At 39.6% G+C, this 12,769-nt stretch overlaps 1 protein-coding gene across 3 annotated transcripts in view; it reads left to right on the top strand.

The window, feature by feature from the left end:
- Positions 1-12,769, top strand: part of iqsec1b (IQ motif and Sec7 domain ArfGEF 1b) — a 505,028-nt gene that overhangs the window by 340,100 nt on the left and 152,159 nt on the right. The window contains exon 1 of one of the 3 annotated variants that reach the window (XM_041191311.1): positions 8,582-8,876. The exons of the other annotated variants lie outside the window; for them this stretch is intronic. Coding sequence (XP_041047245.1) covers positions 8,830-8,876 — 47 coding nt within the window. The 5' untranslated portion in view covers positions 8,582-8,829. Of the gene's footprint in view, positions 1-8,581; positions 8,877-12,769 lie in introns of those variants that run through there. 3 annotated transcript variants of the gene reach the window in all.

The raw sequence follows: 12,769 nt of genomic DNA, 5'->3' as shown, positions 1-12,769 counted from the left end.
TGCGTAGATCTTCATTCCTAGTTGCTAGGTGAATTTTTATGGCTTGTCTGACTCCTGAATCACCAGACACTCCTGAACCAAGAAACAATAGCTTTCAACGCTGTTTAAACATTTTCAATTTGGATAGTAGGTCATCTGCATCCCAAATCAAACTGGAGATTTTGTGGATATTTTACAATATCCCTTTGATCTCCCTCCTTGTTTTATTCAATTTATTGTTCAGCAACTTTTGAAGCCACCCCATTATAATCATAACTTTCTCCAGCCTGATTTTGACTTTTTTTTTGTTTGACTCCCTCGCTCACTATCAATCCAGACCATCACTCGCCTTTCCCGACTGAGCTAACCTGCTGCTGGTCCTTTGACGTCTGACCCACTCACTGACTGACAGGCTATGCGCTGCAATCTCATCATGAGGGATCTGTTTGTTTGCCAGCTCTTTACTTGAGCACTATTCTGGTTTGCGTCTTCAAAGATTTTCTCTCCAGTCACCACACTAATTTTAACACGGTCCACTGTGAACTCGTTGTGGTCTGACCAAAATGTGTAGGGTCGTCTCATGCCAAGTAGCATGATGATAGGCTGTTCACCATGTCATTACCTGTACTTAGTCATGCTGCCATGCTGTTTGACCACCATTGAACACCATTCGTGTTTTTATAATGATATAAAGGCGCTAATCACTCATAAGGGATTGTGTAAACATGTTGCAGGTTCATTTGTTGAGACCAGGCATGTGAGAACATTTGTACAAAGGTAGAAAACTTGAAGACAGCAATGGCAGAGCTGTGTGTGCTGTGTTCTTTTCACAGGCCAATGTGAAACTGAGGCTGGATCACATGACCCATTTCTCTTTGTGGTGGCATGCTGCTATCCCTTAAAGGCACACCACAACAAATTTCTTTGTCTCTCCACAGATTTCTTTCTCTCTGATACTCTAGGCTTCTCAAGTACTTAGTTTCTTTCCTTTTCTTAGTCAATGCACTTGCTTTTTCTGGATGTTTCATATTCTCCATTTCCTCTCCTATCGTAGAAACTTGGGGAGAGTCAGAACTTCAGCTTGTGATTGATGCAGAAGTTATTTTTTTCAGCCTTTGAGTCACAGTTCAGTGTATGTTGTCTTTTCATGTGAAGGGGTTGATGCCCAGTGTTTGAATTGGTATGGATTAATAAGGTGGAGTCTCAGGCTAGGGTAGTGAATGGAGATGGGGCTGGACCTTGTGTTGCAGCACATGTTGGATATTGTTCTACGGTATCTTTATTAATTAGTGAGCTGCAACTTTATTTCTTTATAGTTGTGCTTTGATCATTACATGGTAATAGGGAATAGTTTTACTTTATTATTGCTGTGAACTGCCCACTGCATTAATTATGTTGTGGGTTTTGGTAACTACTCACTTTAAAATGAACTTAAGATGATGTGTCAGAGCAGTTAAGAAAAAATATCAGTGCTGTCACAGACCCAGATTCAGATCACAAGCCTATAAGTGAGGCTGATATTTCATTGCAGTGCGGAGAGAGTTTTGCAGTGTTGAAGGTGCCACCTTTTGGATGAAACATTAAATCGAGAGCCTATCTGCTAGCTCAGGTGAATGTAAAAGATCCAATGGCATTAGGAGCAAGTACTTGTGTCTTAACCCAGTGGTTCTCAACTGGGGATCCCTGGCCCCTTAGTGATTCACATGAAGTATCCATGGAATCCTTATAACAGGAAAGGCAGGCCTCAGAAGCCAAAAGGTTGAAAACTTCTGTCTTAACCAACATTCTTTCCTCAGCCAACATGACCAGAAACATTGTCTATCTGGTCATGCATCAGTTTGCTGATATTTGAGATATTGCTATGTGCAAGTTGACTGTCATGTTTGTCTATATATAGCAAAAATGATTGCTGCTGAGAAGGAATAGAAAAGAAATTATAGCTTTGGGACATCCGAGGGACATTACAAGATGCAGTATATGCAAATTCCCTTTTAATCCTAATTACAATTGGTATCAGACATCTCAAAAGACATACAACAAACTGCTACCTATAATGCACTTTACTATTGTGCATTCACTTTATTTCTTGAAATACTATGAGTGATTTTCATCTAGAATAAGACTTTGGCAAGCATAAAAATGACAACCTCTTAATTGTTAGATGTTTGAAATATGCTCATTGCCCTGGAAATACTGATACAAAAGTTCATTGAAAGAAATGAAAGCCTAGTAGAACTTCTAATCCCGAATCCCAGGGACAGGCCAATGTGGAGGAAAGCTTACAAGATTTGATTGATTGTTAAAGGTTATTTAGGTCAGTTTTTACTGAATTTTAACTGCAGAACCTGTATTTTAAATCTTGGATTTTAAATACTGGAACACAAGTGGTAATTGGATGTTGACTAGCAGTGATGCATTTAAGGAAGCCGTACACCCCAGTTGCTGTACCACAGCGTGTTTGCAGCTGAATTAGTCACCAGGCCATTTGTGTTTTAGTGATGTCAATAATCCAAAGGTCCTATTTGTGTACTTGCAGTTTTCAGTGAAATGTACTGCCGTTGGAGAATTCAGTGGCAAAGAATGGTTACAGAAATGATGTCTAAACTAAATGTTTTTGGAAATCTACTGCAGAACTCTAATTGGAAATCTACTGCAGAACTCTAATATCAATGGATGCAGGGAAGTCTTTTATAGCAGGACATTGTCTTTAGTTGCTGCAGGTAAATCAGAAAAATACGATTTTACAACAACTTTGGCACCATCAACCTTATACAAGACATTATCTGTTTCCTAATAAACAATGGAATAATGAGAAATTGGTCTTAATCATTTAAGATACATCTTTATAATTCAGGGGCACTTCCGTTTAATAATAAATTTTAAAATCCATCCTTGGCTCCATTCTTTCAAAAGTGAATACAAAGAATCTTACTTTCCTGGTGCTAACAATTTCTAAAATGTGTGTTGTTATCTTTGAAATACCAGGAACAGATTTACACTGTGCTTAATTATGTAGGAAACTCTTACTGGTTTGTGGAGTCTGCATGAAAGGGCTAACATATATGTATTCCAGGAAACATCAAAGCATTGTGGCTGCTGTAGACATCACCATTTTCTTTGAATGTAATAATCATTTTTAAAGGGGAAATTAATCTTACTTTAAATATAAATTGTTTATTCAAACAAAGCAATTTTGAACCACATGCCTTGTTATTCTGTGCCCATCCTAGTGCCATTTATTTTCCAGATGGACGAAGTATAAATTGATTGTTTTAACTTGCACTTCCCTGTAGGACTTAGGACTGATCTTGACTTTTAAAAATAGTTGGCGGGACCCTGATGCAGCAGTCCAAACTTCATTTCCAAAATGTCCCATTTTTGCTGGTAGGAAAAAGGGGAAGTGATTCGCACAAAAAAGAAATCCCAACTCGGCTTGGCACTGAGTTCAACAGGCCCGGTTTTGGCTGTTGCAAGGGCCTTAACCAGCAAAATAGGAGTCATGAATTGATGGAGTAGACGTAAATGCCCTTGAAGGGCGGATAAGGTGTGTCATGATCTGAAGTTTTTTAAATCTTCTGCACTTTAAGCTTTAAAAACAGGCTGCAGCTATCCCTGAGTTAAAGAAAAAATTCTCTGCTGGACTGCTTTGACAGGCCATCTGCAGGTTTGAAAAAAAATGTAAGCTTTTTTTGACATTTTCCAAAGGCTATTATTATGTTATGAATGCTTGGCTGAGTTTCAAAAGCTATTATCTCAGCAGGGAGTCTTGAATTCACAGTTTGACAGTTTAAAGAGGCTATTAAATGATTAGCTGTCTTTGTGGGGTCTAAACAGAAGATTTTGCTTTTGTAAGCGATTAGCCACTTGGGGTTTTAAAGCTTTGACTATGTCTTAATAATGGGAACTGTTTTTACTATCAAGTTTCTATGAGTAGGAGCTGTATTAGATTGTTAATGATTTTTTTGTTCTCCCCACATTCTCCTGAGGTGTATTCATGGTGGATACTGGGTGAATGGCTATGGAGGGTGAGGGGCCATGGGGTGGGTGGGGGGGCATGAGTTGGCATGGGGGTGTGAAAAGCCATGGGGGGTTGAGTTGGGGGATGAGGGGTGAGAGCTACAGGGCAGAACAGCTTTTGAAACAACTGGGACAAAGTCCCAGGGAACCAAGGCAGGCCTTCTAACTAGCCCACCTCTGCACTCGCCTGCCCCTGTGGCTGCCTGCGCTCTGCATCCGCAGCTGCCAAGCCTGACTCCATCTCACATCCAGCCATCCCTGCCCTTCCAACAACTGCCACAGCAACACCATCCCAAAGTGAAAAATCACGAGATTCAGGGTACTTTTTACCGAGATGCTCCAGCGAGTCGGAGCTACCGTATATACTGGTCTAAAAGTCGGGTTTCTAAGTGAAAATTTTTAGCCAAAAAGTCGGCGGTTGACTTTTACATGAGTAATGTTTTTGAGGGGTTGAAATCCACCCTCTCTCATCATCTAGCCATCACAGTGTTTCCAGGTTGGAGACTATCCCCATCAATCCTGCCCCTCAAAATAGTGCGAAGGGACCCAAAAGCATTTTTATTATTGAATTTTATTTATAAATAAGTAATCTCCATGGAGATGGACATTAATTTTGTGTACACTAAATTCGTCAAATTTATCAAAAAATACATCAAAAGCAAAAGTCACATATAAATTTATACAATTTCATTCAGTTTTTTTCACAGTACAGAAAAGACTACCATTTTGCAGCAGAGGGTGCACTGAACATGTACTAAAACCCAGGAAAAATCACCCTCCTCCTCGCCTTCAAAACCAAATATCGTGTCCCAATCTGCTTCTTGATTGGCATCATCATATGCATCATTGACATCACCTTCATCAACAATCATGTTGTCATTGGCCATATCATTCCACAATAAGCATCATCTGTGCCATCAAGTGCACTGGATATCCCACATTTCTTGAATAATTTGACAATCTCTGTTCTGACTTTATCTCAGGCCTCTGCAACTCTTTCACTCAGGGTTGCTAACATCAGAGTCAGTATTGCTGCCTCCCTTAGTGAATGTCTTCCTTCGTCTGATCATGCAGTCATTTCACTTTTTTTCTCAGGCTATCCTTGAAGGGGCTTTTCAGAGAGACACCCAGTGGTTGAACAAAGCCAGTTACATCACCAGGAATCACTATAATATTAAGTGTTTTGCAATCTAACTTCAGCAACACTGTCAACAACAAGGTGTGATCTGAACATGTTCCAGATGAAAAATACTTTTTTTTTCTGAACATAGTCCTCCTGGTCAGAAACTTCTAAACTTTCCTTGGTCGTGTTTCCATCTATCCTTTAATTGTGAACATGGGCTCCTCCTTTTGGGAATCTCTGTTTTGGGAGCGTTTTTCTCTTGAATGTCACCATTGGTTTAAGCTTTGTCCCAATGGACATGCATGACAGCACAACAGTGAATCTACTCTTCTTGGCCAGTTGTCTTCGTTAACACTTTTTTCTCCAACTTTGCTCACTCTTTGACTGGCTGGCATGTCAAAATTCATGAGAGTCTCAGCCAAGTTTCCACTACAGACCAATCTGTATCCATTCTTTTGTTGATGTTTGATTATAACCTGCTGGAATGCGATAAGCTTGTTGTCAAGTTCTGCTGGGAGACACTGAAACCTTGGTCTTGTCCGTTGCAAAATTGTTTCCCTTCATAAACCTGGTGCATCGTCCAGGGCTGGCTTTAAAATCTGCAGTGCCTAATTTTCTCTCTTGTTTCACAGTGAAGATTCAAACCATGAGGAACTGAGAGCACATTCTGGCGATTTTCATTAACATATTTTGCTACTTTGTTTTCCAACTGTGGCCACAGGCTAGGCTTTCCTCTATTTATGCATTCACCCTTAGGCATCTGTCTAAGCTGTGTAAAGAGCTTCCTTCAATCTCTAACGTTCTTCTCCAATTTCTTGAATTCTCTAGCTGCTGCACATTTATTTGTCTTGCTCTGCAATCTCAATGACTTTATCTGCCATTCCTTCTTGATATCATGTTGGCATATCAGAGGGTGGAATTGGTGAGAATGCAGTGCACACCAATGAGGTAGTGGCCTTGACAACTTGTTGACCTGCGCATACATGAGAAGTGAAAAGCCACCTTTGATTGTGTGCCATTTTATGATTCTATGAATGAGTAGGTTTGCACCAGGGTGAGTTTGACTTCGGTGAGCAGGCAGCAAGGACAAAAAGTTTGGATTTTTGGCTGAAAGTCAGGGTCAACTTATACATGAGATATATGAAAATCCAGCCATTGGACTCCATAGCGAATTTGTTTACAACAGTGATATCATTTAAGCATGAAATTGATTTGTGTCTTTATTTTTTTTAAAAAGGGAACCAGATCTATGGCTTTTCAGCTCCTTATGTTTGTACACATCAACATGTGCTATCAAGGCCACCACCTCATTGGTGTAAAAGCAAAATACTGTGGATGCTGGAAACCTGAAACAAAAACAAAAAATGTTCTCCTCTAAGGTGGTCCTTAAAACCTACCCCCATGAGTCTGGCTTTTGGTCATTTGCCTCCTTTTGGTTCGTGTCTCACTAGCGCAGTGTTAAATTTTGTTTGATGAGGTTTCTATGAAGTGCCTTGGGATGTTTTACTACAATTATGGGGGAGGTGGTGGCATAGTGGTATTGTCACTGGACTAGTATTCCAGAGACCCAGGGTAATGCTCTGGGGACCGTGGCAGATGGTGAAATTTGAATTCAATAAAAAAAGCTGATTGTTGTAAAAATCCATCAGGTTTGTTAATATCCTTTAGGGAAGGAAATCTGTTGTCCTTGCCTAGTCTGACCCACATGTGGCTCCAGACCCACAATGTGGCTGACTCCTAAGTACCCTCTGAACAAGGGCAGTTAAGGATGGGCAACAAATGCTGACCTAGCCAGTGAAGCCCACATCCCAAGAACAAATAAAAAAAATTAAAGATGTTATATAAATACAAATGCAAAATGCTGCAGATGTTGGAAATCTGAAATGGAGTAAATGCTGGCAGTATTCAGCAGGGAGAGAGAAACAGTTAACACTTCAGGTCTGTGACCTTCCCATCACCTTTTGGTCCTTATCTGCCTTCCCCCATTTTGCGTACTTAAATCTTACATAAAATACACATTTGTAACTTTTTCCCAGTTCTGATAAAAGTCATCAGCCTGAAACCATAACTCATCTCTCTGTCCACAGATGCTGCCAAACCTGCTGAGTATACCTAGTATTTCTGTTTTTATTTTGTTCTTTCTCCCACTGTGCTGGCTTTCAGTTGTTAATCATTATTTTTTCCAAGTGTCACTTAATCCTGCTCCAAATTCATGTCTCCCCACCATTGACGTATTAAGCTTACTGGCCAGCAATGACTGGTGTTATCCCTTTTTGCTTTCTTGAACAGGGGTGTAGCATTTGTAGTCCTCCAGTCCTCTGGCTCTTCTATCTAAAGATTGGAAGATCATGGCTAGAGCCTCTGCAATTTCCATCCTTCCTTTCATCAGTAATTTAGGAAGCATCCTATTCAGGCCTGGTGACTTTTCTACTTTGAGCATTGCCACCTTTTTAAATATAAATTCTTTATCTATTTTATGCCATGCAATTTCTGTACTACCACCTCCTTTACTGTGACATTGGCATTATCCTTTTTAGTGCGGACAGATGTGAACTACACAGTCAGTAGTAACCTCAGCCATGCCCTTTTACGTCCACAAGAAGATCAACATCTTGGCCCCTAATCAGGAGCAAATTAAAATAAAATTGATACCTGACTGTTCCAATGATTTATATGTTTATTCACTTAAGCAAATATATGAGTAGCTTTATACTTAGTTACAAAATGAATAAAAACTTCAATGAGCTTAAAAGTACAGAAAATATTTTACCTCATTCTAAATTATCAGGAATTATCACTTAACATAAATGGAAAAATTGAACATTCTCCATGTTTTGGGAAGGGTTCAATGAAACATTGGAGTGCAGTATTTGTGAAATCTGACAGCTACTGAAGAATATGTGCCCTGACAATCTGTTCTGAGGAGTTTGCTGTAAGTTACAATAGCCTAAAATCCATTCCATGTTTTGCAGTATTATTCCCTAAACTTCACTAGAGGAATTGTTGAGTAAATGCTTCAATTTGGGTATATAATGCTCTAAATGTTTTAATTTTTGAGCTCTGAAATTACGGAATCTTCAAGTAGTGACTTCACTGATGTAAACAATTTATGAAACCACAATTTATGGTTTCTTGTCAAATGTTTTACGGGAAAAACACAGATCTATTCATCACTAACTACATATGTAATGTTTTATCATACTAGACAAGTTAGAAATGCAGGCAGCTGGGAGGTTAAACAGTCCCCACCAGATGATTTAGGGTGTATTGTTGAATACTTGCTGTCTTCTGGTAAGTGATATTCAGGGGCCCCACAGGCAGCCAGCTTTACCCAATGGTGAACTCGACTGTCAAACCTCATAGGACTGTTTGGACTTTTACCTTACTTGGTAAATTGCAAGCGTCATACATTTTCAGTTTCGACATTGCTTTCAACGATCAACAAAATGTGGATCAGGAAAACAAATCAAGGTTGCAAAATACAATGAGAAAGAAAACGAAGAAACTTAACACGGTTTTCTTGAGGTTTTAGGATACGTACATTTTCCTTAAATAAGTTGCTGTGGAAATTATTTCATGTCTGTGAGTCATTAACTGGCTGCACAAGGAAATAATTTGCTTGCTCTTGAAAGAAGCCTTTTTCTCTGCTGTAACTGTGAAACTCCCATAGTTTGCAAGAATAAATTGTTCAAATTGGTGATGCCAATGCCATGTGGAATCTAATGTGGAAGTACTGCATCTCTGTGAGGACAATCAGGTAGGACATACTTTAAGCTCATTTATCTTTTGGTGTGGCAGAATTGCATGTGTGTCACATTCAAGAATTTAAATTCTCTTAAAGGTTTTGTTTTTCTATGGAAAAACAGACTGATAGTCTATAAAATGGGATGGACACTGTTTAAATAGTTGCTGGCAAATATAAAATTCTTGAGGTTTGATGTAAAATGTTTTTGAACAGACTGCTTGTAATTTTGTGCCTGGCCTAGATGTACAAAGTTGTTCTTATTGCTGCCTTGGTAAATACACTGGCCATGACAGTGCTGCACTGTACGCATCAAGAAAGTACAAGATTTAATTACAATTGATTTCAGTACCCTGACTTGGGAAGAGGATATAAATCTGCTAAGGCTATCATGGCTGGAATTGGCTCTGTTTCGATGCCTTCCACAGTCAAAAAAAAACTTTCAAGATTTTGGGGGAGGGGGGTAGTTTTTTCCAGGGACTTGGCGCATTTGAAGGTTGGATGGCCAGGAAAACCATGGACAAAGAGGTCATGTGAGTTCCCTGACATGTTCCTGCCTCCTCGCGCCTTTCCTGGAAGGGACTTCAGTGCAGTGACGGCAACCTGTCTGGCAGCAGTGGGAAATCAATTAAGGTTCATCAACCAATCAGCAGCCAACGTTGCAAAGGACCCCTCACTGTGTCTAGAGCTTGTTGGGTAGCAGGAGGCGCAGAGTGGGAGGTTGGAGTGTTAAGATAAATAAATTAAATCTACTCCCATAAGGTGCAAATTGCCAAGCTTGAGGTCTACCACAGGCAAAGATTTGAAATTGTTTCCAATCTCCTGCAGACTGTAGTAAGCAATAATGCCTGTGTTGAGCAAGCGGAGTCTATTGTGTCCAGCCATTTCAATCCACTTTGTCCATTCATCTATCATTTCTTGCATGCGAGCAGCACTCTGGCTACACTCATGGGCTGCCAAGCAGCTTAGCAGTCTCATGCTGACTCACCCTCCCGTCTCAACAGTCTGTCCTTAACCCCTACTTGGATGGCAGTCTCAGAGATGGCCTCTTAATTGGGTGCCTCCTGTAAAATTACCCCAGGAGGTTGCTGCTACTGCGAATGAAGTTGGGACCCCACAATGGTCCCAACTGCTGAATACTTTTTTAAAGTATGGAAGGTTCAATCCTTTGTGTGAAATGTGAGACATGAAGGATGGCTTTGCGCTTGAGATATCAGAAGACACATGGTCTCCTTGACCTATACACTTGCCTGAGCAAGTGCGTCCAGGAAAATGCTGAAAAGAGATTTTTTTTTAAAGTTTGTTGTGAAGTTGGCATTTTGATGCAATTGGATTTTTATTGCGGTAAAAGGCCCGCTTGCAAATACAACTAACAATATTGAGCATTACCTCTCACACTAATTATACTGTGCAGATTCTGGAGTGATGTATCCGAAGGAAGTCATGTAAGATGAAAAGGACCATTTCCATTAAAACGGTCTGTGGGTGAGAGTTAAAGGTTGAGGCTTAATGACACTTTAGGATTTAAGTTATACATGGTTTATTTCTTTATTCCAGTTTCATGCCACGTGGCAGGAGAAAAGATTGGCAACCTATTCCGAAGGCATTGGCAATAGCACACTCTTTTGTGATATGAGAGCAGCCCTTTGTCTTTGGGAAACCACTTGGTCTCCTGTGGTGTCTGAATAGCACAACAGAGTATTTGGTCTCATGAGAAATAAAAGATGTAGAACACTTTGGAGATGCGCACATCTATTTTAAATGCTTTTATTCTTATTCTTATTTAGCTATTTATTAGTAATATTTGTGTTTTTGAAAGAATGCTGGTTTATTGAGAGCTTGGAGGCAACAGAGTTTATCTGCAGTACACTCTGCAACTCTTCCATCATGTTGCTCCATGCTGTGTGGTGTGCTCTGAGTGCTAGTTTCCTTAAACAACTATAATACAGTGGTTGAAATGTAATTTGAAGTTTAATTTCTACAGCAGCCTTATGTGTGTAGACAAAAAGAAAGAAATGGAAATTGGGACCAAATGTGCAGGATATATTTGTGGTCAGTTAAAATAAATTCCATCCCCAGATAGGTATGTAGAGGGAATGACTGTATATCAACAAATGTAACAATTTAACCCTGATATTTGAGGAATAGTCAGTATAGATAGCTGTTTTATCTGATATTGCTAGTGGAATCTTTTTCTCTCTGCTGAAACTTTTTTATTTTCTTTTGAAAGTACATGTGGAATATGCAAAAAGTTTTGTATGGCGCCTTTCATGATCACTGGACGTTTTAAAGCGCTTTACAGCCAATGAAGTACTTTTGTAGTCACTGCTGTAATGTAGGAAACACAGCGCCAATTTGCACATAGCAAGATTCCACAAACAGCAATGTGACAATGACCAGATAATTTGTTCTTGTGATGTCGATCAAGGGATAAACATTGCCCAGAACACGGGTTAACTCCCCTGTGCTTGTTCGAAAAAGTGCAATGTGGTCTTTGACTGCCATCTGAGAGGACAAATATGACCACGGTTTAACGTCTTATATGAAAGGTGACACCCCTGAGAGTGCAGCACTCCCATAGTACTACATAATGTCAGCCTTGATTTTTGTGTGCAAGATCTGGAGTGGAATTAAACCACAACCTGCTGAAGTGAGTGGGCTACTAACAGAGCCACAGCTAATGAGCATTGGATTTGTGATGGGATTGGCGATTTGTGCTGTCATTGCACTACATACTGCTATAATATCTTGAATAGAATTAAAATTAGAAAGAATGAGATAATCTCAACAAGATCATTATTGCTGAGCCACTCCTATTGAATACAGTGTTATGTTTGGTAATGCCCAATGGAGCTGCTGAGCCTTGTTTTGGAGAAATTAGATGTGGTTCCAACATTGAGCAAACTACTAAAGGAGATTCTGTGACTCAATATCAGTGAATAATCAGGGCAGCAGTCAAGAACACTGGGTTAATTATTAATGGATGTATTCATGGGGTAAGAAACTGGCAGTCAATTTTTTTTCAGCATTGATGGCAGATTTTTAAAAAAATTCATTAATGGGATGTGGATGTCGCTGGCTAATTGACCTTGTTCAGAGGGCATTTAAGAATCAACCACATTACTGAGAGTCTGGAGTCACATGCAGGCCAGACCAGGTAAGGATGGCAGATTTCCTTCCCTGAAGGATATTAGTGAACCAGGTTTTTACAACAATTGACACTGGGTTCATGGTCATCATTAGACTTTTAATTCCAGATTTTTATTGAATTCAAATTCCACCATCTGCCATAGCGAGATTCGAACACAGGTCCCCAGAGCATTTCATTTCAACGAGTTGGACTTAAGTATAGACTGAAGCATAAACTGCTGGTGAACCAACAGAGCTGCTATCATAGCAGAAGGATTTCGGAATATAGGAACTTTGACATGACTCTGCAATCCTACCCAAAAGGAAAGACTGACTGTCATCAGCTTTAACTTTGAAATTTCAAGATTTCACTATATTTAAGTGGTCAGTGTAATTAACTAAAAAGCACCTTTTATAGATGCCACATTTATCTCTATTAAATGCAGCCTGCAGTAAAAAGGACATGAATCAGAAGCAAATGCTTTACAATGATGTCCTCATGAAAGAATGTCTAGAGCATGCAAAGTATATATTCCAAACAACAGAACTACTCCCATTTTTTTTTGAGTGGTTGTCTAGTTTAAATGTGCAGCTAGCAAACTCAACCACAGTTGGATTGAGTCCATTGCTTTGACTTTTGGCTGGCTGCATGAAACAAATGAAGTAATGGTGCAATTGGGGCTTTCTGTTTCTGATTGGATGCTATTGTGTTCCTTTTTGTTTACTTGATTGTGTTGTTCGGTTTGTTTTGTCTCATTAGTTCTGCAGTACACCTGCAT

This window comes from Carcharodon carcharias, chromosome 7, assembly GCF_017639515.1.
Source record: "Carcharodon carcharias isolate sCarCar2 chromosome 7, sCarCar2.pri, whole genome shotgun sequence".
Taxonomy (NCBI): domain Eukaryota; kingdom Metazoa; phylum Chordata; class Chondrichthyes; order Lamniformes; family Lamnidae; genus Carcharodon; species Carcharodon carcharias.
This window is presented reverse-complemented; position numbering and strand designations above follow the sequence as displayed.